Source organism: Plectropomus leopardus, chromosome 20 (assembly GCF_026936395.1).
Source record: "Plectropomus leopardus strain MGB_pleo_1.0 chromosome 20, ASM2693639v1, whole genome shotgun sequence".
NCBI lineage: Eukaryota > Metazoa > Chordata > Actinopteri > Perciformes > Serranidae > Plectropomus > Plectropomus leopardus.
The window spans coordinates 6,225,468-6,250,540 of NC_142195.1; the positions used below are offsets into that span (position 1 = coordinate 6,225,468).

The 25,073-nt window shown below is 39.8% G+C and overlaps 1 protein-coding gene across 6 annotated transcripts in view; it reads left to right on the top strand.

Annotated features, from left to right (window-relative positions):
• arhgef28a (Rho guanine nucleotide exchange factor 28a) overlaps nucleotides 1–25,073 on the top strand; it is an 85,946-nt gene that overhangs the window by 37,113 nt on the left and 23,760 nt on the right. For 3 of the 6 annotated variants that reach the window (XM_088071123.1, XM_088071124.1, XM_088071122.1), the window contains exons 5-17: nucleotides 4,378–4,567; nucleotides 4,694–4,883; nucleotides 6,942–7,011; nucleotides 9,341–9,387; nucleotides 9,582–9,654; nucleotides 15,914–16,029; nucleotides 17,118–17,389; nucleotides 17,478–17,667; nucleotides 17,763–17,874; nucleotides 19,541–19,627; nucleotides 20,944–20,986; nucleotides 22,253–22,354; nucleotides 23,546–23,669. In XM_088071123.1, the coding sequence (XP_087927249.1) occupies nucleotides 4,378–4,567; nucleotides 4,694–4,883; nucleotides 6,942–7,011; nucleotides 9,341–9,387; nucleotides 9,582–9,654; nucleotides 15,914–16,029; nucleotides 17,118–17,389; nucleotides 17,478–17,667; nucleotides 17,763–17,874; nucleotides 19,541–19,627; nucleotides 20,944–20,986; nucleotides 22,253–22,354; nucleotides 23,546–23,669 (1,616 nt within the window). The remainder of the gene's footprint in view (nucleotides 1–4,377; nucleotides 4,568–4,693; nucleotides 4,884–6,941; nucleotides 7,012–9,340; nucleotides 9,388–9,581; nucleotides 9,655–15,913; nucleotides 16,030–17,117; nucleotides 17,390–17,477; nucleotides 17,668–17,762; nucleotides 17,875–19,540; nucleotides 19,628–20,943; nucleotides 20,987–22,252; nucleotides 22,355–23,545; nucleotides 23,670–25,073) is intronic. The other 3 variants (XM_088071126.1, XM_088071125.1, XM_088071127.1) reach the window with 3 other exon arrangements.

Genomic DNA, 25,073 nt, shown 5'->3' on the forward strand with positions numbered 1-25,073 from the left:
TTTGCTCTGCTGCTTTACATTGCCTCTGGTACAATTTGAATCCTTTTTATACAGATCAGATTGGGAAATGTTGAAATGTTTTTGGAAATGTTATTTTGTTCTGAAATGTAGGGCCATGTAGTAGGTGTTTTGGAAGGTTTGAGGTCATATTTGGAGAGTAAGGAGTCTCAGTAAGTTACCATAACATGCAGACAATTTAAATTTGACAATAATGTTCCAGTCACCTGTCCTCCCAATTAATCAAAATAGCAGGAATATTTCCAGCTGTTAAATGTTAGCATTTCCGTCTCCCAAGCTAGTTTACTGCTTGGTGATATGTTCGTGTGACAGTTGGTGAATTTCAAATCAATAGTGGGGTGACAACTAGGTGTGGGAATCACCAGAGGCCCCATAATACAATATTATTGCAGTTTTAAAAGTGCTGCAATTTGCTGGGTATTGCGATAAAATGTATTGCGATATATTGTGGTATCTTTTTTCAATTATGTCCCCAAAGGAAAACTTTGTTAACAGCTCTATTGTCTTATGATAATCAATTAAGTCATTTTTTTATTGCAGCAGAATGTATCTAGTGGACTGACTGTATTATTGTAGTAGGCTAGCTGAAGTTTAATTTGTATTTATAATACTGATAGTTTATGTAGTTAAAAAAAGTGATTCTCCATGTAATGACATAATATTGATACACAAAAATATTGCAATACTAGGCTGTATTGAGTTTTCACCCATCCCTAATGACAACAAAAATAAGGTTGAATGACTAAATTTTGGGTAGGGGGTAACTGTAGTATTAGTACTGAAATTTTATGAGTAATTCGTTACACTACTTGTTACCGGGAAAGTAATATTCTTACTGTGATGTGGTACTGCCCAACAGTGGAAATTCACAACCTCAGATATCTCAAAATCTTAGCAAAAAAATATCAAAATTGTCATCATAGCGAAACACCACTAAGGGAGGTTGTTTTTTTTTTAAGTGACCCTTGAACAAACAAACAATGTTAGTCCTTCTGGTTAATATCATTGCAGCGGTGCTCTGGTGTTCAGTGGGTTTGAAAGCCAACATGAGATCTGACTGTGTGCAGCCCAAATCTTTTATCACATGATGTACAGGACCAGCCAGCCAGCCAGCCGGGCAGAGGCCGGTGTGCTCCAAAGACGGAGCAATTACTGCCATTATTCCTCTTCAGCCGGATTAGAGTTGTCTTGCAGACCTCTTCGTCTATTAAATCAACTCCCACAATCCTCCTCTGCACTGCACTCCCACTCCTGTACACCATAGGCGTGTCAGTTGTTTCTGGCGTCAGGCCTCAGGTTTTGTTATTTATGATGTTTTATCACTTTAAAGCAACATGGTCTTGCCTCATTTTTTAAGAAATAAGGCAAGAACACACGGAATGCCAAGGTAATACTATACTGAACATGCAAATGTTTTAAGAGATTACATGCCCTAGTATGGAAAAGTATACAGAGCTGATAGAGTTGGTACAGATAGTTTTTTGCTTCCTTACAATTCCAGATTGTTTTTATTGTTTTTATGCCAGTTTGCCAATATTAGACATGTTCTGAGGCATTAGATTTTTGGTTTGTCCATGTATGCGTCCTTTCCATTCTCTCAAATGCAATATCTCAAGAACGTCTTGAAGGAATGTCTTCAGATTTGGCACAAACGTCCCCTTAGACTCAGCAGTGAACTGATTCGATTTTGGTGGTCAAAGGTCAAGGTCAACCTGACCTGGTTCATCCGATGTTTGTGAATGCAATATCTCAAGAACACCTTGAGGAAACTTCTTTTAGTTTGGCACAAATGTCCACTTGGACTCAGTATTGAATTGATGATATTTTGGTGGTCAAGGCATGAGGTCATTGTGACCTTGCATCTGTCTAATTCTGGTGAAAGCACAATCTCAAGAGGACTTTTCCTCAAATTTGGCACAAACGTCTACTTGGATTCAAGGATGGATTGATTTGATTTTGGTGGTCAAAGGTCACTGTAGACTTGAGAAATCTTTTTGTTTATAACTCAATTCATTCTCTAGTAATGTCAAGATTCCACCCAAATATCTAATCGGATAAAATGATGATGTGATGATGTTTTATATCCAAAAGGTCAACGGTCAACTTCACTGTGGCATCTTAATGTTCTGCAAAAACACTTTACTGGCCATTACTTAAAATCATAACTAAGGAACCAAAAGAGAGTCATGTGGTTGGATACTGAATTGGTGACAAAAATCTTGGATTTCCAACTTGAAACTGTGCTGATTGTAGAGATTTTCTGTGCTGCAGGGTTGAAGATGTGTGTGAAGCATTCATCTTTTAGAGTATGTAGATTCTTTGCTATAACATCCACATTTGAAGCATTGTCTACTGTCATGGCTGTATATAATACTGAGAAGACATGAATGTAAACTGTAAGTGCAACTTGTTCATGGATGCAAGAGGTGGTAATTCTAGTTATATTAAGCATGGGAAGAAATAGACACTAGACTGGATCCTTTAACAAGTGTCCGTGTTCTATTTGGCCCTCAACAGTATGGTATACGGTATGTACATGGCTTGCTCAGATAAAGCAAATGTTCATGCAAAGCACAGGCGAGGTGCGAATGCAAAGCAGCTGTCAGCCCCTCGTCCCTCAGCGCACTATTTACTGGCCTGTTTGACAATGACATTTTTGTTTGTTGAACTTTGCATGAAGAGCATGTTCAGCACTCACTCCTCTCAGTCGGTTGAATCTGGGTCACAATTAACGGCGCCATTGTGGAGGTGACGGAGAGTTTCAGTTCATCCCAGGGCTCCAGCGACAAATTGGAGGGAAAAGAGGAAATAAAAGTTGAATTCTTCGACACATTGTTTCTGAGTTCGAAACATAGCGCCATGGCAACCCTCAGCTCTCACACACACTTACAGGGAAGGCCCAAAGATCTCTGGTCCTCTCTACAAACACTCTTTCATCCTGTGCTTACAAAACAACGAGGGTGTGTGCCGAGCAGTGATCAGCACAAAGCTGTTGCCTCCCTGTGCCTCTGCATGATATTAACCCCCAAAAGTGCAGGTGAGAGCATCATTTAGAGTGATTCAAGATTGTTTATATACCCTTATACTTACTGTTCATACTCCTTTCTGCTCCACTGCACACGCAGCAACAGACAGCAACAGTTTACAGCAGATAAAATATCCAGTTTTTCAAGGTGATAATATCATTGATATACTGCAGACCTTACATAACCCAGATTCCTTCATCTGAACGGTGTACGGCTGCCATACATTCTGTACCTATGCAGCACCATGATCCGTACATCTGCAGAGTTAAAAGAGCATGCATCAAATAACACGCTTTGATCAGTTTGAAGGTTGATAGACAGGTTTACTTCATTTAAATAAAGTACAGTGTGGCTTGGCTGATACTGGATTTTCTGAACTTATATTGATATTTGGGATTGCAATTACAATATATCTGTAAACCATTTGTACTTCATATCAGTTACTCACCGTGTTATGTTGAATTCATGGAGAAGAATTTGTTTTTCTTGCATGCCTCTGGTGAACAAAAAATCCAGTAAGGGAGACAATTCTTGATGAAGTCCAATGGTTTGTGTTTGACAATATCGAAACTACATCAAAACATCCACAGACTAAATTAACTCAACTAAAATAAACTAACCTTCAAAGCCAGACTCCACTGTCAAAAACAGTAATTTCACCTCGCTGAACACGTAGGCTGCTGTTTGATCACTGCCCTGATCTGTCAGTTTGTTCTTGTGACTTAAATGAATCTTCAGCTTCTGGTTAATAGCAGCTTGCAGAGTTTTGAATGAGTTGAAGTCTCTCAGTGGTGTCTTATTGGGAGGCCAGTAAAAAGGGTAGTACAGTGGTTGTGTCGACTTGAAATAAAGGCATGAATCAATTTTTCAACATCTTGATTTAGAAATGGTTGTACTTTAGATATGTTTATGGGATGAAAGAAAAAATGTTTTCATCCCCTCGTTAATGTGGGACTTGAAGGCTAGATCTGAAACTAGGATCACACCAAGTTTCCTTCACGAATTCAACATAACACAGAGTGAGAAACTGATACACAAATGGTCATTTGATGGGTGAAGTATTTCTTTAAGATAAACAAAAACCACTAAAAGTAGTTCTGAAGACCTACAGTACAGTGTATCATGGTCCTAGTATGGACTAAGTTGATTTTTACCTTAAGTATGCATGATTAAGATGTTCATTTAAGTTTAGCAAAAGCCTTACATAACAGCCAAAAGTCTAGTGTGATTCAACATGATTCTTCTGTTAATGTCAATGTCTGCAAAACTGCAGTATACATTATGTCTCTGCCTGCATATAATTCTCTCTTCATTCATGTGTCTCTTCCTCTAGCTGCTGAGCTTCAGCCCAAAGAAACCCTCCTTCACCTCGCAGTACGTTTGGGTTTGGTCCATCTCTCCCGTTTCTTAATCCACCAACCGAAAGGTCAAAGGGCATTGACCTTACCCAATCAGGATGGCGACACACCCCTCCAGCTGGCTCAGAAGAATGGACAGCATGACATGTTCAGGGTGCTGGCAGCGTAAGGCGACGATTTTATCTCCTCTCTTATTTTTGACACATGATGACTAATGAAGGCTGATTCATAGAGGAGGCTGTTTTCTGTTCTGTTAACCTCGCTTCCTGTAATCTTTCTTTTCCTCATTAGTCCTCCAGGTCCTGCAGTCGGCCCTGTTCCAGGTGTGTGGTGCGTCTGGTCCGACAGCCTCTGCATGCTGAGGTTTTGTCCCGGGACAGACTCTCTGACCCTCACTGTGCAGCACATACCCGGAAGCTTCCCTCAGGACGGCATCACCATCCTCCGAGACAAACTGGAAGACCCCAACATCCTAAAACTGGTGAGAGCAAACCACAGGGAACACCTTTATTTAAAAACCCTATTGCAATCCTATCTACAGCATAATATGACGCTAATGGCTGATAAATATTTCCATGCGTCTCCGTGCATGATGTAATGCGTCGTTGCTGTCGAGATAAGGCCATTTGCACAGGTTTTGTTCAGGCTTGTGTAAACAAAAATCCCTTGACTCCCACACACTTTAACATGCAATCAGGCATTTTGATAAGACTTGAGCAAGTAACAGTAAATAAAACACTGCAGCTATTGCAGCTAGTAAATCAAACAACATGAGGGAGGAACATGAATATGACAGAAAGGATGGTGTAGGGATAGTAGATTGTGCAAAATAAATATACATGATGGTGTTGTGAAATATTTGATCACATCAGTCACCCTTCATGGTTTTACTCTTACAATTGTGCAGCTTTTATTATAATTATTATTAATTATCATTATTTTATTTGAATCTTTATTTTACCAGAAAAACCTCTTGAGAGGTTGAGAAATCTAATTTTCAAGAGTGTCCTGGCCAAGACAAGCAGCAACAAAAATTACAGACAACGTGGGACAAAATTACAAACTCAAAATATACAACTCCAAAACAACAATATAAAACACAAAAAGAACACAAATTTAAGTTACCACAAGGAAGAACTAAAAGTATGTTAATATATGCTACAAGTAAACCACAAGACATAAAACAAAACAAGACAATTAAAAGACCAGCTAAGATACAGCCTGACATTGGTATGCAGAAGACGACACACAAAAGTCCTGCACCACTGCTTTGTAAACGGCCTCGAGGAACCAACAAGTGCAGCTTTAAGTCTTTCTGAAGAAGATTCCACATATATGGAGCTGCAAACATAAAGGCTCTTTTGCCAAACTAGAACCCTAGATATAGACAATAAGAACAAGTTCTGTGAACAGAGAGCATAGCCATTTTCAATTTTTTGCTTAATGTAGACACAAAAAATACTGGAAGTAGGCCAAGAAATAAATAAGAGAATGCCGATGAAACAGTCTACGTAGTTCTCAAGACAACCACAGTATGACTATGTTACTCTGTAATATCAAAGTCTTTTGCTTTTAGCTGTTATGTGGTGATATCTTTGTATAATTAACTAGTGTTACACTGATCTGATACTGATATCAAATATTGGCCAATAATGACTTGAGATTTATATGTTTTCATTTATTTGTTATATATATATATATATTTTTTTTTACAAAGGTAGGCAATGTTTAAAGCAGCAGTGTGCCGGATTTAGTGGCATCTGTAAAGATTGCAGATTGCAACCAGCTCAAACTTCTCCAAGCGTGACCTTGCGGTTCGGATTCTTTTAGGGTTCGCTATTCAGGAGGTTTTTACCACTAGCCAAATTAACTGTTTAGGTCTTTTCCTCAACAGTGGAACTGGTGGTTTATACCAGTAAAAACACTCAGTATAGCAGTTTCACGTAAAAAATATGTGTTTTTCAGTTGCTGTTTGGCTTGTGGTGAAGATGTTCCTAATTAAAGAGGCTGACACGAAAACCCAAATGCCCCTATCTAGAGCTAGTATTCGGTTTGTCCCTTCTGGGCTACTGTAGAGACATGGCAACATGATGGACACTGTGGACAAGTTCTTGGACCCTTAGTAGATATAACCTGCTCATTCTAAAGTAATGAAAACCTGATTTTTATTTTCAGATAATTATACAATGAAGAAAACATATTTATTATGTTATATTCCGTTTTTGCTAATAAAATCCCCATATGTCCTACACACTGAAATGTATGAAACACACTAGTTTCCCCTGTGCACATTATGTGCTTTAGAAATGATATTGTCACTGCTAAGCCTGATGCTGCCCTAAACATAAAAGAATAATCCCAATCAGTTCCACACAGTAAGACATACAGCTTTTAATAAATACTGGTATCAGATTGGTACTTGGTACCAAGCAATACCCAAGGGCCAAGTATTAATATTGGGACTGAAATAGTCCAATTGGTGCATCCATTTAATTTGCAGTATGACTATGTTCACAAGATCTTTTTTTTTTTTTTCCAGATCGATGTGCTCAAAGCTAACAGTGAGGTAGACAAGCGAGGCAAAGAGGAATTCCTTCCTACTGATGAAGGTAAGAAGACTTGTTAAATTACTCACTGTTTTATTGAACTATTAAATTCTGGTTTGCAGTGTACATTTATTTACAGTCATAAAGAGGTTTAGTTATCAGAGACTCAGATGTATCACTGTGATCCACCTGCGTGAGAAAGTGCTTAGTGCGATGCTGTGTTGAGAATCTCAGAGCAAAATGGTTAACTTTTTAGACTAAAAACGTACTGGAATCAGCACCCAATTACACTAATTGTAAGTAAGGACTTGTAATCAGTTGCCGGTTTACCCGTGACACTTCTTCATGAGACACAGCTCAGTCCGGACACCTGCGTTGTCTGTGCTCTCCCTCGTGTGCCACACATTAGCCGTCACATGGAGGCACCAGCTGTGTAACATGAGCTCCGAAAAACAAACCCCACACACAGTCTTCTGCCTCTGCGTGAGTCTGAGTGTCTCTCACACATGTAGCTGCGTCTTATCCTAAGTATAATAATAAGTATTTGTCGATTCGTAAATTAACAAAAAACTAATTCTGACAAAAAATTAATCTTGTAATTTGTCTACGAAGCCGCTTCTCAGTGCTGATTTTCTAATAGTTCTGCTGCTTATTTTAAACTGAATATATCTGGATTTTGGACAGTCCACCCTGGCACTGGGAAATTATTATGGCAAATTTTTAATACCTCCGAGTGGCGATAGCCGTGACTGGAGGCAATATGTTTTCCAATTGTCCGTCCCATTTTTGTGACCCCAATATCTCAAGAAAGCAATGAGGGAACTTTATTCAAATTTGAGAAAAATGTCCACTTGGACTCAACAATGAACTGATTAGATTTGGTGGTCATAAGTCAAAAGTCAAGGTGACCTCCCCTGTCTCATTCTCAGGATTGCGATATCTCAAGAACACATTTAGGGAATTTCTTGAAATTTTGCACAAATATTCACTTGGACACAAGCATGACGTGATTTGATTTTGTTGGTCAAGATCACTGTGACCTTGTGTCCCTCTAATTCTTGTAAATGCAATATCTCAATATGGCCTTGAGGAAAATTCCCCATATTTTGGCACAAGTCCTCTTGGACTCAAGAATGAACTAATAAGGGTTTGATGGTCAAAGGTCAAGGTCACCGTGATGTCTTCAACAGGTTTTTGGCCATAACTCAAGAATTGATATGCTAGTTATTTCATACAAATGTCTAATAGGATAGCATGATAAAGTTATGATATTATATATCCAAAAGGTCAAAGATCATTTTTAATGTGACATCATAATGCTTTGCCAAAACCCCTTTTCTGCCAATGCCATAACTCAGGAACAGAGAGGGAGACTTTTGGTCAGATACTGAACTGGTGACACTAATCTTGAAACAGAGCTGATTGTCGATGGGTTGAAAATGTGTTTGAAGCATCAGTATTTTCACAGACATGACTGTAAACTGTATCTGCAACTTGACAGGTTTGTGAAGGCACACAACTGCAAGGCTGCTGATTGTAGTTACTCTTGTCTTGCACTTTGAAGACTGAATGATTATTTCATTCAGCAAAAATGATTATCATAAGTTTGATTAATGACAAAAAAGATCATTAGTATTGCTGTCACAGTGGTCTCTGCATGCACACACAGCTCTTATTTGCTGTCTGTCTGAGTGCAGAGACTCCATTGAAGAGCAGTGGAAACCGAACCACCACAGATTCAGTTGAGCAAACATCTGTATGGTCAGACATCCATCACTTACAACCTAAAGAGACTAAGAAAACACTTCCAGCAGACACCATAAAAGGCACACTCTGCTTTACACGTGTGTTTGTTCTACCTCAGAGGATACAGAGAAAACTTGGGGGGCAGATTGTTTTTGTCCCTGAGGTGACGTGCTCAGGCTGGCATGCAACCACACGCACACAGTGGGAGACCCTCGCAGATCGTCCATGCTAGCACCACCTGCTTTTTTTTTGTCCGTCTCGCTCACGCTCACACACACACACTTTACAGCTCTCACTCAACCCGTGGCCAGTGTTTTTTGGTAACCATAGAGATGGCACATGGCAGTATCGACTCATAAAGGGAAGCAGGAAGCGTACCTTAGTATTGACCTTAACTCTGTCCCGACTTCGGCAACCGTCCATTAATCCTCTCTAAATAACAGCCTCACGGCAGGGAGCGCGTGCTCTTCCTGTGGACATGCTGCTTCGCACGAGCACAACATCTCATTGGTTAGGTTTCCGTTCCTGGATAGTAGAGTCACATCCAGAGGGGCTGATTTTGTGCTGTCGACACAATGCTTCTTGGGAGGAGACGCGTTAGTGCATCATGTATCAGCTCCTGGCTAAATATTTTTATTTTGCACAGGCATTAGCAAGGAGGTGCGAGTGGAAGAGCATGCGCTGGTGGATAATGTGAGTATACATGTAGATTTACACATGAGTCTGTGGTACCAAGTGTGCTGTAAATGTTTACAGATTTGCCTCTTTAGTTCATTTCTGGTTTGTGCATGCAACTGTGATTGTATTTATGTTGTTTTCAAGTAAACAATACTTGAATTTTTCCTAAGAGCTGCACTTTCTCTATATGTTTTCTGGTTTGTTTAAAGGTTTTTGAAGAACAGCTTGTTCTTTCTTTGGATGATGACGACGATGAAGAGGAATGCCCATCTTCAATATCTGGTAACTCTTCTCCTACCTTTCCTCTTGACTCATCTGCCTCAAGAATAAAAAAGGATAGTTCAGGTTTTTTCAAAGTCAGGTTATATGGGGATCCATAGACAGTAAATTACAAACAGCAGATGTCAGATGTCGGCACGCCCTCAGTTTGGAGAAACAGGCTTGAGTCCAATATGGAAGCTAAGCAATGTAGTGCTGTGGATAGAGTCAGCAGCCAAACATATTTTAGGCACCTAAAAAAGTTCTAACTATAAAAATCAATATCAGTGTAAGTGTATGCTATACTAAGAGTAATGTCACTGCTTTACCTCAAGTGTCAAGCCATTGTAACGGGCTGATTGAAAGAAGGATGCAGTGGTAAAAAAAATACTGATATAGCATACACTCAAACTGATACCACTTTTCCACCAAAATTAGTATGTGCAGGCAGGTTTTTTAAACTTGGGTAAACCTGCTATAAATAAGCAATAGACTGTACACAGCTCAGCAGACACCTCTCTGTGTTTGTGGGGGTTTTTTTTGTTTGTTTTTTTGTGGTATGTGGTCTGTTTACTAACCGGTTGGTTGGCCAACCGGTTAGTCAACAGAAGAATGCAGCATGGAGGCCTGTGAAAACTTGTGAAAATGTTTGAGCGCTGCTTTGGTGTCACTGGTAAGCGGGTAAAATTAGTGTGTTCACCTGGGTGGTGTGTTTCCGTCTATGCCAGTCTGAGCTGGAGTTGATAAATACCAGCGACTTCTGCAGAGTCATTTGATGCAGGCCAGATGTAGGCAGCTGTTAGTGGGGTTATTGTGCATTGGAAAAACATCATAATTACATTTTTTTTTAGGTGGGTAAAACACCTCTTGTTGCAGACCCCACCCACAGCAGTACATTGCTCAGCATCTGTTTCAGACACCTGCCTGCTTTTCAAACTAGGGGCTTGTCGACTAACATTTTCTATATGTAATACACTGACCATCACAAGTTCCCCATGCAACGCCACTTCCTTAATTCCAAACTATCCCTCCAGGGTAAATGAATGTTTTATTTTCTTTGGCAAAAACAAAAGCAATCCAATCCAAACCAAAAATACTGTTTCCATTTAATATTACGGCTATAAAACCCTGGACTCTAGTTTAAATTCCTGAATAGCAGAGTTATGTCCAGAAGACCTAATGTTGTGCTACTGCTTCTCCTCCTGGGAGGAGGGTGTGTGTATGTCATATTTCAGCCTCTGGTTAAATTCTTTTAGTTACAGAAAGGAGCTCCATGTGGCTTAAAAATGAATAGGTAATTTAATAGAAAAACACAGCAACATATCTGTGGCTGTAGTGAACAGCAGGGTGTGGGAACAGTGCATAATGAGCCGGCTGAGAAGCCCTGACTGGGAAGCCTTTCTCTCATGGCGCTGGCACAATATGCAGAGCTCTGTTTTGAATCACATCATAGAAAATCAATAACTGCTGCATGGACACAGACAGGGATTTACTTCTGTCTGAGACTGATGAGCAGTTTTCTTTGATTAAATAGATGCATTATGCTGCTGGAGTTTGGCTTCAGGCGGCGCAGGTTGGGTCTTCAACAATGACTCAGTCTAGGAGTGCAGGAATCTGCCCCGTCACTGGGACAAAGGCAGGAATGGGGTCAGGCGTGCATGTCCCACTCTGTCTGAGCTGGGAGATGCCCCCCTCTGGCCTGTCGCCCTGCCGTCCCCTCCCCCGACTCCCCTGGATGGGACAGAGGAGCTCTGTAGTTGAATTGAGAGGGGGAATGTTAACAAGCTCAAATGTCGTTGGTTTTCAAAAGCTGACATTTTAGGTGAGCCGCATACATGAATGTATTAATTAACCTTTTCGAACCTGAGAAAATTGGTTTGATTTGAAAAAAACATGGGAGAAGGCAATGAGCAACTTAACAAGACATGGCCTAAAAATTAGCAAAAAATTAAAAAAGGTACAAGAAAATCACCAGAAAATATGCCAAAAAAACTTTAAAAAATAAAAAACAAATAAACACAAATAAAATAAAACACACAAAAAAATTTATGTGTTTTATAATATTGTTGAGCTATTAAAATTATAAAGATAGTGTCTGGGACATATTTCCGTACTTTTTTTTGGATAATTTTTAAATAATCCTCTTTTCTCTCCTCTTTTTTAAAACTGTTTTTTTTAAAGATGTATTTTTGGGGCTTTTTCAATGCCTTTATTTGATGGGAAAGATATTGCGTGAGCCACCGGCCGCCCCTTTTAAGACTGTTTATAGGTTATTTTCTTATCACCTTTTTTTGATTTCTTGCAATTTGTGGGACATTTCTTGTTCAGTTGGTCATTGCCCTTATTCCTGTGTTTAAAAAGAAAACAAAATGCTCAGGTTTAAGGAGTGAAACAGTATGTGAAACAGTTTGTGAAGCAGTTTGTGAAAGGCGTGCGAAGGCAGCACAAGAAAACTGATATCAATCCAGATTTCAAAGGGTTAAACACACACAAGATTGTATAAACTTAGCTTGTGAAAACTTTGAGGAGGATGCTCAAATGTTTCAGGTGTTGTCACGGTTACCACAAATGCTAATTTCCTGTGTGTTGTTGTGAAAGAATGAAGAGTTTGTTGTAAAACTCTAGAGGGCCCTTAAACTTTGTGACCATAAACTGAAGTGTGTGTGAGTGTGTGACATGGGGCATTGATCCCAATGTTCCCACCTGAAGCAGAACTGCAGATTCTTCTGTATTACTCAAACCATCATACTGTTAATATTTTTGGTTGTGATGACAGCTCCTTGAGGTCGCTGTGGTGCAAAGTTGTCATCTAGAGTTATTGTTTTTCCCAGATCTGTTGAAATAATCGTATAGGTTTCTCTGGTTTCACTGACATAACTCACGAGTGTCCGTTATTGTTGGAGCTAGCCAGTGTGACAATTAGTCTAGCAGCTGAGACTGGTGCTCTGTCAGTCTGTCACCACCCTTTAACCCGTTGAAACCTGAGCAAATTGGCTTAATTTCTTTCAAAAACATGGGAAGAAGGAAACTTAAAAACAAATGACCAAGAAATTAGCAAGAAATAAGTAAGAAATACAAGGAAATTACCTGAAAATTAGAAAAATAATGATATTAATAATAATAATACACATGTTAAAGAGTGACCTGAAAAAGTATGCTTTCAAAATTATAACAATCTGTAAAATTATTTAAAATATATAAAATTATGATATGATTACAAAGAGTTTTCTTGAATAAATGTCTTAGCTATTTTAAAAATAATTTCCTACTTATCACTTACTATTTACACAGATGCATGCACATGCACACACTCTCTCTCTCTCACACACACAGACACACACACACATGCACACGCACACGCAGCCTTTCAACACCCTCAACATTGCATGTGACAATACACCCTTGGTTCCTGCTTGTTTTTTTTCTTTTTTGTTTCAGTTGTTTTTGTGGGATTTTTTTTCCCTGTATTTGCCGTCCTAAGTGTATACACGTAATGTCATGTTTTCCACATAATGTGTTCATCATGTCTTGTCACCTGTTCTGTAGTGCACCGCATCACTAAATAAAAAAAAAATATATATATAAAAAAATAAAAATTCTAAATCAATCTACTACTTTTTGTAATTTGCAGAACAGTTCTCTTCAAGTTGCTTATTGCCCCTTTTTAAACCTATGTGCTCAGGACTGAAAAGTTTAAAAACATGTCTGAACACAGCACAAGAACAGGTGATGCTGATCCAGGTTTCAAAGGGTTAAATTAAGCAGAGAGGAGATCTTTGTTTCTGTATAAAGCTGCGTAACAGTTTGATTTCAGGCAGAAAGAGACAGATAGAAAATAAGATGAACGCAATGAACGTGTTTAAAAATTGTGCCTGCCTTGTAAGTTTGAGCTCCATGCTGATGTCTTCACTGTGGGAGAGCAGCAGAGAGGAAATGCCTCTGTGATGCCCAGGATTTCCCTCACATTAGTGCAGGCATGGCTGGTCCAGACATCAAAGTGTGGGTGGAAAGTGCAGAGAGGGCTATGAAAATGGCTTCTCATCAAGGGAGGTAATTTTCCACATTGTTATCGTAGAAACACCATCCACCGCTCTTGTGCTTCTGTCAGCAGTGGTGCATAACTGTACACATTTACTTCACTCTTCTTACATTTTTGAGGTGCTTTAACCTTGCATTATGTTAGTTTATACCTCTGCTTTACCACATTTTAGACAACAATAGTGTACTTTTTACTGCACTATTTTACAGCTAAAGTAACTTGGAACTTTGCTGATTAAGATCTTGTATACAAAATATGTAATCTTCTACTTTAAAGGGACAGCTCATTCCCAGATCAAAAATGCATTTTTTTCTTATTCTTGTCTGTGGTGCTATATATCAATCTAGATTGTTTTAGTGTGAGTTGTTGAGTGTTGGGGCGTGGTGCTTTTATCTTAGAATTAGTTGAAAAGAAGTGACTTTTTCTCTGGGAAGGTTAAAGGGACAGTTCAAGTCATTACCAATAATACATATTTTTCCTCCTACCCATGGTGCTGTTTATCAGTCTAGATTGTTTTGGTGTGAGTTGCAGAGTGTTGGAGATATCGACTGCGGATATTTATGCCTTCTTTCCAGTATAATGCAACTAGATGGCACTGGGCTTGTGGTGCCCTTTGACCTAAACGCTAACATCAGCATGCTAACAATCTCACAGACCATGCTTACATAGTTATGTTTAGCAAGTATACTGTTTATCATGTTTGCTAACTTAGTTTTATAGTGGCATGCTAAAATAAGTTAGCACCAAACACAAAATACAGTTGAGGCTGATGAAAATGCCATTGTTTTGTAGCTAATTGCTGGTGCCCTGGAATGAGTCCTAAAACCTGAAAATTCATTAGCATGTCAGTTCCTCTGGTTCCCTCATCTCGAGGTCTATGGATTTTTTAAAAATGCATTTTGGTTGGAAATCTGAAATAAGGTCAATGGTAAACACAAGCTTAAATGACTTTGATGTTTTGTTTCACCACAAAAAATACATCAGTAAATACCCCACTCGCAAATTTTGAAGCTTTAATGTGTCTTTAAAAAGTTGATTGCTAACAAGTGGTCAAATCGGACTACAAAACGTAAACACGCTGAGCCACACCGAACACGGCTTTACAGCCTCGTTGTGATGGCAACACTAAATGAAGTGACTGTGGTGTAGTTTGTTTATAGCCTAACATTAGCATTAGTCATAAATTGTTCATTTGTGAAGATTATCTTGCTCAACAAAACATGAAAGCATCTCCCAGAGAGATTGTATTCTGCAATAATGAAAAATTCAACGGAAAAACACCATAGGCCCGTTGATGAGGGAACCAGGGCGATGCTAGCTTCCAGATTGGCCTACAGAAAAACGACATCTCTTGGGCACTCTGTTCCAATGACCTCTGATCTGCTGATGGAGCTACGCCATCAGTGGAGCCTCGCTGGTAGTGTGGCTAAAATGTAAAGAAGATTCTGATAGAAATAGTTTTCAGCGAGAATAATAAATGCTGGCTTTAAAAGTTAAAACCTTATCCAGGTGTTAAAAGTGGTCTTTAAATTCTGTTTATGAATATTCGGAAGAGAGGGTGTACGGAAATATTAGTGCACAGCGGTAAATAGAAGTGAGCAGGACTCAAGGCAAAAATCCATTGTTATTCCCAGAGAACAGACAGCCTGCCTGTAAGGTTGATATGTGGAGTTTTCTATGAAAACAAACCTCTAAAGGTCAAACAGGGAGTAGGTATGCAGTGTCTCATCACATTTTCCTTTCTTTCCTCTAAGCCTTGACATTTAGGCAATGAAAGATCAATAAATTATGGCACAATGATCCTAAATCACCAGGAAGAGGCAGGACTGAAGTAAATAAGACTTCACAGTTCAATATTATGTTTGGTAATTTATTTTCCTATTTCTGGCACATCTGCTGGAGGCTTTCTGATTAAATGGTTGTTGATGTGCTTTGGTTGTGTGGTAAAGGTATCCAGTTACTCACACTACTCTTAGAGCTGCTTTGTCTATTCACCCAGACATTTAACTGATGTTGGGATGAGTAACGGTCATGACAAGTGGCTTCACACCGTGTTCTGTGACAGTTAATCATTCAGCAGGATAAAAACAAATTCCTAGTAGACATCTTGGATAGTACAGCATGGTCCTGTAGAGCTGTTTATCTCAACTGGACAAAGGGAGGGAAACAAAGAGAAGTAATGTTTTTAAATTATTGTAAACAATACTGAAACTAACCTGAGATTGTACTCTGTGTTTATCACAGTAAATGGGCATCCCATGCAGTCCAGTGGAGTGCAGAGCCAGTTCACCCAGCATGCTACAGACCCTCTGCTCTCCGTGATCAACAGCAGCGTTCAGACCATCACACAGCGGACACAGGTCATACATGACAATCTCTCTTTAAGTTCAGTCATCATTTCATCTCACTAACACCTTGAAGGAATTTCTTCAAATCTGGTACAATCGCTCACTTGGACTCAATGCTGAAGTGATTACATTTCGGAGGTCAAAGGTCAAAGTGACTTTGCATCCTTCTCATTCTTGTGAATGCGATATCTCAAGAACACCTTGAGGGATTTTCTTAGAATATGGCACAAACCTTCACTTGGACTCAACAATGAACTGATTAGATTTCTGTGGTTAAAGGTCAAGGTCACAGTGGCTTTGCATCCATCTTAATCTCATGAACGGGATAACTCAAGAACAACTTGAGGAAATAATTCAAATTTGGCACAAATGCCGTGAACTGATTAGGTTTTGGTGGTGATTGGTCAAGGTCACTGTAACCTTGCAACTATCTTTCAGATTTGGCACACACATTTACTTGAACTCAAAGATTGAGGGAATACATTTTGGTGGTCAAAGTGACCTTGCATGCATCTCATTCTTGTGAACTTGATATCATAAGAATGCCTTTAGGGATTTTTTTTACAAATTCAGCTAAAATGTGTTCTTGGACTCATTAATGAAATGATTTGATTTTTATGGTCAAAGGTCAAGGTCACTGTGACCTCCCGTGTCTCATTCTTATGAATGTGATATCTCAGGAATACCCTACATTATTTTTTTCAAATTTAAAATAAACATTCACTTGGACTCAACAATGAAATTATTGCATTTTGGTGGCCAAAGGTCAAGGTCAACGTGACTTTGTATCCATTTCTATTTTGCTGAACGTGACATCTCACTAACACCTTCAGACAATGTCTCATTAGACACAGAAGTCCACGTGGACTTGAAAATGAACTTATTCAGCTTTGGTGATCAAAGGTCAGAGTCACTTTGACCTCACAAAACATGTTTTTGTCCATAACTAAAAAAATCAACTACTAAGCATCCATGTTTTCACAGTCATAGACGTTAACTGTTAGTGCAACTTATCGGTGCACGGATGCATACAACTGGGAGGCAGTTATTCTATTTTCTTCTGGGTTTTTAAAAATTAAAAAAAATCTTTTTTTGTTTAGGAAGAAGATACTGACATCAAGTATAGCGTCAGTGGAGTGACCCGGGACAGCACAGGGACAGACAGCGGTTTATGGGACACGGTGGACTCAGAAGATCTCCTGCTAGCCACTGACACTCCTCCACCATATTCAGAGGATTTCTACCCTCCCTCTCTACCCTGCTTTCCCGCACTCTCACCCCCTGACCAGGCTCTCGCCAGGCTAAACCGTCCCGCCTCCTCCGAGCTGACCCGTCAGAGAGAAAGTCCGCCCATGGACACCTGCGACCTCAGGTATTAAACATTGAAGATAGTTTTTTCCACTCAGAACACAGTGTTTTCTGCTGTCTCTCTGTGTGTAACTGGTCCTTTATTGCTCCAGTCCCAGTCTAGTGGCTCTGGAGATGGACAGCGAAGAGGACAGCACAGAGCCAAAGTCTCCATTCTCCCCGCTCTCGTCAGATGAGAAAAGTGAGAAAAGTGAAGACAAAAGGGAAAGCTTTCGTCCTTCCCCTGACCTCACGTGCACCCGCAGCCAGTCTGCCTCCTCAGCATGTGAACCCACAACAAAAGTAAAATACCATCTCACACTCATAAAATATTTTTGCTTCTTTTTTTATGAGGAGAAGTTTTTTTGTTTTCAATTTGGATTATTTTCCTTGTATAGGAATTGGGGGACCAGGGGATTCGACTGCGTTCGTATTCTTACTCTTCCCCCAAAATCAGCTTGCGTCCTGCTCGTTTTGCCCGGGACAACCACACGTCAGAAATCAGCCCTGGTCAGTAACACCAAGACTGTTTACTGCTTCACATGATTAGAAATATAGTTAACTAACAATGTTCCCATAAACTAACTTCACTTGTTTGCCGTGTCATTCATAGTTGGTGCAACAACTCACTTTCTGCATTCTGTTAATTTCATACCAGTTGTCAACTGTAGATTGTCTCAGTACTAATATTAAGTGCAGTCAACTCTCTATTAACAAATTTCTTAAAGGGACAGTTTATCCCTCAAAATGGAAAATACGTATTTTCCCTCATGCCTGTAGTGCTATTTATCAGTCTAGATTTTTTTGGTGTAAGTTGCCAAGTGTTGGAGATATCTGCATACATTTTAAAAACTCACCGACCTTGTTGTGAGCAGTTTCATGGAACTATTTTCTTTCTACCGAACTACATCTGCCTACTGTATTACCATGCAGAAGCAAGCATGCATCTACTCATGGATAAGAGGCTCATATCTGTGACAGTGTGAGATGTAAACATTATTGGCATCCTCGTCCTCTGAGCTGTAACATTAGCTAACTCATTGCTGCTAGATTCATGCTTCCTTCTCCTCATTGATAAGGTTATTGGATGTAACTTGGTAGAGATAAAATAGTTCCTTTATGAAACTGCTCATAACAAGATCTGTGGATTATCTTGAGTAACTTGATCATGATTTCTGTTGAGTTTTTCAAATGTATTTTTTTTTGGCGCTTTGAGCAACATCTAGTTCAATTATATTTGAGAGAAGGCAGACATCTCCACAGCTGTTATCTTCAGCGCTCAGCAACTTATACCAAAACGATCTAGACTGATAAATAGCACTACAGGTAAGGAGGCAAAATGTGTGATTTGGATTTTGTGGTAAACTGTTCCTTTAAAGTGACAGTTTGTCATTTTGCTAAGAATGCCTATTTGTTTTGTTGCCAAGAGCTCGATAAGAAAATGAATACCACTCTTTGTCTTTTTTCTGTGTATTGAATATGAAGCTACAGTAAGGAGGCAGTTAGCTCAACTTAGCATGAACAGTGGAAACGGGGGAAACAGCTCGCCTGGCTCCGTCCAAAAATATACATTTCCCAGCACCTCTAAGCTCACTTAGAGAGGTTACGTGCCACTCTCCAGCAGTGATTTCCCAGAGTTTTGAGCCAGAAAAACAGCAACAGACAGACATGAGAGTGGTGTCAATCTTCATCTCAAACTCTTGGTAAGAAAGCAAATAAAAGGCTATTTCCCAAAATGATGAACTATAATGTCCTCCCCATTGCTACACACTTTTGTCCTCTGGGGTCATTCTGACCCTGCCCTGTTTTGACTGTTAAAGCATATCGTATGAGTTGTCAATCAATTCTGTGTTACACCTTTAGTTTTACTTCAGTCCAACCCATTACCACACATTTTTCCCTTCGTTTTGGGATTTAGGGCCAATAGACCTTATTTACGTAAGTATAAAAACTGTATTTTGATAGTAAAAGATTTCATTTGGGGTCAGATTGACCCCAAGGGCAACACGAGGGTTAAGAGTTTTCTTCAAAAGGACTGAAATGTTCACAATGAGCCTACACCACTGCAGGAAGAAGTGATTTCAGAGCTCTCAGTGTGGAGTTGACTGTACGGGGTGATAGTCTGCAGCCTCTGTAGCTGATTTGTGAGCAGCCCTGTGTCCACTATGTCCTGTAGATGCCGTGCTCCACAGTGTCAGCCACAGCCGATCTCTCCTTCAGGCCCTCTCTCTGTCTAAATCTCTGTCTCTTCTCCACCCTGGTAGTAAGTACTGGACACCTGCAGCCGTCTCACTGCGCTAAGGCCCAGCATGGCCAGCATGCTGCCGTCAGTGTCAGTGCTTATATATATATGTATATGTGTGTGTGTGTGTGCGGGAGTCAAGGTTATTACTGTACACTTTTTTTAATCTGCTAGAAAAATAAAAATTTGAAAACATATGACTTTAAAACAAAAATAATTTTAAAGTGGCTGTTATCGATATCTGCACATCAACAATGGATTAATTGACTAATACATAACTAACCCACAGAGAATTAACCACTGACTCTGCAGTTCCTCTCAGCTTTACAGAACTTTGTAGCATGTTTTAGCTCATTATTTTGGTTTTACAGACCCCAACTTTTTGTCTTTTTGGACATTCATCCAAATGTTGTCTTTTGGAGTTTAATGGCAACAAAAAAAGAGCTAAAAGAAAGTAAATATTAGACTTTCATTTTTCAGGTGGCATGAAACACGACTCTAATGAAAGCTAATGTGGCTCATTTACTGCCGAACAATTAGTACGCAGGCTACATCAACTTATTGTTAGACTTTAAAATGAATACAGTATGTGTGAATTACAACTGGTTTAGATTTAACTCCCATAACAATCAAATGTGATTCTTAACTTTTGTTTTTATCCCGTGTGTACAGAAAACAGTACTTTCTGTCCTGACTGCCTGTCAAAATCTGTAAATATTTAAGTGAGAAAAGCTCATAGTGAAATACAAAACTAAACAAATGTAAACAAGTTAAAATTAGATGAACTGAAACAAGAATCAAAGTAAAAACTAAATTTGAATCATGGCGCTGTAATAACCTTGGCGCATGTTTGCATGTGAGTGTACGGCTTTTCTAATCATATTACAGCCATATTGTTATCAGAATGGCAGTGGGGCTTCAAGCAGAAATCTTTTGTGGTGATGAAATGAAAAGACAACTGATTGCTTTGGAGGCTATTGAGAGATATGAGGTGTCTCTGAGGGGACAGTGCTGCAGCTTTCATATGAAGTGTTATGTCTTTATTACATATATGCGGATCATCTGTTACTTTGCATATCAGTGGTGATTTTGTTTTAGATGTTTTTATACAAGCAGCTCCTCTGGCATGTAAATGAATCCTGGCAGGCTTCATCAAATATTCACTCTATAGCAGTCTGACGTTAGGGATGACGCTTCCTATTTTTGTTCCCTCAGTCCTATTGAATGTTGTTTATTCTGGGGGGGGGGGCATCTTTTGATGTATTCTAATGCATATTTGGTGCAATGGTGTGTTTCAATTTGTTTAACAACTTTCCCTCATTTTTCTATGTCCACAGAGCAAAGAGCTTCCAGTATATCAGAGCAGTCACATGAAAAAAGGTATTCATGCTTTACTTTTAATTCACTAAGTGTCTTTTTAAAGCTGGGGTAGGCAAAAATCTGGAAAAAGGCAAAAATAACAAAGTCAAATCACCCTGTAGCTCTTTCCTCTGCTGCTGTGGACTGGCTCCCCAGCAGGAGAGAGGGCATCAGCTTAGAGTGGGACCCTGGGTTGGCGGCTTTAGTGGCTCAATTTTGGCCAGTGCAATGCCCACCCAGCCCTGGTTGTCACAGTGGGATGAGCTCCATGTCTTACCTGTGTAACGGCAGCAACAGAAAGTTGCTAATCGAGCAGAAAGTCGGGGCTGACTGTTCCCTAGGAGTTGGGGTTGGTGCTGGCTTGATTCGGATAGCTGTGTCCACTGACTGCTGCCTGCTCGTCTCCAAAATACAATTACCTACTCCAGCTTTAAGTCTTTTTTGGATTATGTTGTATTCCAGATGCCTTTTTTCTGTCTCTTTAGTTTCAGTGTTTTCCTCTCCTCTCTCGTTGGCCACACTCTTGGGGCTTTCGCTTTTAATTAAAATGGCAGTACGTTTCATCAAATATGTAATCCTTAGCGCTGGGAGCAACTTATGTGGGTAACCATGACCACCAGGTTGCTTGGTGACAGCAGGGACTCTGGGAATTTTTTTGCCATCTTTTATGAAACTCTTTTGTCCTCGTGAAGCAGAGCTGTTTTTTTTTGTTTGTTTGTTTGTTTTATCGTTTCTGTTTTTCTTTCCCTAATGACAACAGAGGTAGTGACGTGCAGATATCTGCTTGACCCTGAGCTTCTTCCAGCCCTGTTTTTATGGCCAAAAGTGTCGTCTTGCCCCAGATATGATAAACTGCATCATAGATAAGTAGCGCAGCACAAAATAAATGTGCTGTATTTCACAATGCACTGGGAAAATATGGTTCATGATTTGGAAAATGGTCTAAAATAATGACAGTGCTGCTTTATATGGTCTGTGCCTGCTCTTAGAGGGGCTGAAAAAAAGGATATCCTTTTCTCTTCCCGTTCCACTCATCCTATGTTCATTGCCACTGCCAACTGATATGCCACCACCACTTAATGGATAAAATACCCTAATTGACCTTCCACACTTCAGCAGCTCCCCCCAGTGGAAGATACCAGACATAATCAGAGCTAAAAAAAGACGGTGTCAAAGGCCGCAACAACCAGATTTGCATCTTTAATATTTAATTGTGGCATGTCATCTTGGCCTTCGTGGCTTCCCGTCAGTATTAAAAGGTCAGTGTGTGTGCGCTATTCTTTACAGGGAGATTAAGTTCCGTAAGCGAGCCCAGTCTGCGGATGATGAGGGCAGCATGGAGCTAGCAGAGTCCCTCCAACATCTCACCCTGTCTGAGTTCCTCAAAGAGTATGTGTGGGGGGGTGCCGTCCTTTTTCGGCTGTTCTAGCATCCTTTAACCGTCCACTTCATGTGAACTAACTGTAACTAAAACTTCAAGCATGTACGTACAAATTGACAACAAACCACAACCTCCAGACCTCCCCTTTCCTTGTTTCATATCCTCATCTCTCCTAGTTTTCTCACCTTGTTTTTCTCCTCTCCTTGTTTCATCTCTTCTCTCCTAGTTTACTCTCCTCTCCTTATTTTTTCTCCTCTCTTTGTTTCATCTCCTCCCTTTGATCCGTCTTCTTTTCTCTCCTAGTTTCCTATCTTCCTGGTTTTTCTTTTCTCTTTGGTTCATCTATCCTCCTTTCATCTCTTCTCCTTTCATCTCATCCTTTTTTCTTTGCTCTCTTTGTTTCATTTCTTTTCTTTCCTTGTTTTTTCTCCATTCCTTGGTCTTTTTTCCTGTCTTTATTTCCAACTGGTCTTTTCCCCTTGTTTTCTTTCCTATCATTATGTTTTCTTCTCTCTGCTTCATTTCCTCATCTCTCCAAGTTTTTTATCCTTTACTTGTTTTTTCTCCCCTTTTTGTTTTATTTCCTCTTCTCTCTTAGTTTCTCTCATTTCCTTGTTTTTTTTCTCCTTTGTTTTATTTCCTCCTCTCTCCCAGTTTTCTCTCCTTGTTTTTTCTCGTCTGTTTCATTTCTTCTTCTCTCCCACGTTCTCTCCTCTCCTTGTTTCCCTCTATCTTTGATTAATCCCCTCTCCTCTCCTTGTTTTGTCTCCTGTCTTTGTTTCTTCTCCTTTCTTTGTTTTATCTCTCTTCCTTGTTTCATCTCCACGCCTCTAACAGTTCTTCTAATTTGATTTCACTTCCACAGCTGAGAGTTGCAGACATTTTAGCGACTAACAAAGGTTTGTCATTTTATGGCAGGATGTTGCAGTCTGAACTAACCCCAACCCCAGGTCATAACCATTTAACCATTTATATGCTTGTGTACAGAAGCTTATAAGAATAAACAGCTGATAATTTCACAGTGCCTGCACCTCCACTAAACCATCATTCTTGCTTTTGTTGTCCTGTAGACTCAACAAGAAGAAAATCCAGATGTTGTGTCTTTAACATCTAACACATCTGCAAAACATTTTTTTGTGTGTTTTGGAACACAAATGCAAGGCATCAAATTGCACTAATATGTTTTCATTCTTTCACAGAATTGAAGAGGAGGAGTTGGATAAGTACAACATCCCGACAAAGGTGGAGTCAGAGAAGTACAAAGTCATCCGCACCTTCAGTTTTCTCAAGAGCAGGATGTCCAGTACACGCAACAAGACCAAGGTAAACCGGACCCCGCGTCTGCTGTTACACCCATCAAATAATAAAAACTAGGATGTAAGGAATAACTGAACAAAACTGTGCACTCAATCCAACTTTACATGCTACATTACACAGTCTACCTTGTTTGATAGCTTAAAGGGATGGCTCACCCAAAAAGGAAAATTCAGTCATTATCTCACCCTAATGCCGATAGAATGTCAGGTGAAATTTTTTAGTGCTGAAGTTTCATGGGGAAAAAGCGTTTCACTCATCTCCCAAACAACTGAAGTAAAAAGTGACCAGGATTCAAAAGTTTACAAAAAAAAAACAACAAAATGTCTCCATACTGCACATTTGAAGTAATCCAAGTGTACTGAAGCCCCAATGTGCCAAGTTGTTTTTAAAAGTGTCACCGGCACCATGTTTTAGCCTTGTTGTAGCCTGTAGCTCCTAGTGTGGAAAGTGTGCACGCTAGCACAAGACCAACAAGAGCTCCCTGTATCTGCACACCAGTGTTTACATGTTACCTGGATGCCTCGCCTACACACAGTAATTTTATATCTGACAAAGCGACTTGTTCCTCGCTGTGAACTTCACAAATGTCTATTTGTATATAAGGGAGGCTTAACGCGGCTCCCACACCAGGAGCTACAGGCTACAACAAGGTTAAAAACATGGCGCTAGTGACATTCTTCAAAACAACTTGGCACATCGGGGCTTCAGGACACTTGGATTACTGTAGATGAGCTGTATGGCGGCATTTTGTGGTTTTATTATGTGTTTTGTTTGAATCTTGGTCCCTGTTTGTTTCAGTTGTTTAGGAGATGAGTGCAACGCTTATTCCCCGTGAAGCTCCAGCAGTGTTTTTCGGACTATAAAACTTTCCATCAGCATGATAATGAGCAGATAATGACTGAATTTTCATTTTGGGGCATTTGGCATTTTCACTGCATTGACTCCATAGCTGCAGATGCATGTTGGCTGATGACATTTTATGTTTATTCTTATATGCATGGTATTGAATATTATAGTTTTTTAAAGCCAGTATTCCAGAGCTAGACGCAGGTATGGGATTTTTGACTCTCTGGGAGACACAACCAGGAAACCTTTCTGGAAATAACTCAAGGTCAGAGGGACATTCCAAACAGGGTGTCCGGCCTCTTTCCTTTTAATGATTAATCCCATGTTGTTGAGTCAGCGCAGAGACTGGAAGCACTCCCCGACCTGCATGTGTTGTTTATGCTGCGCTACATTTCCTTTAGCTGGACTTTGTTACGGTTTGGAAAAAGGCGGGGATTCGTTCCAGATCTCGTGTATTTACTTACATGTGGGAGAGTTTACCCTGCAGACAGAAGCTCACTCTGGTTTATAGAAATATGAATTGCGGCCTGTTTGGCTCTGAGGTTTTATCTGTAGCTGTCGTTT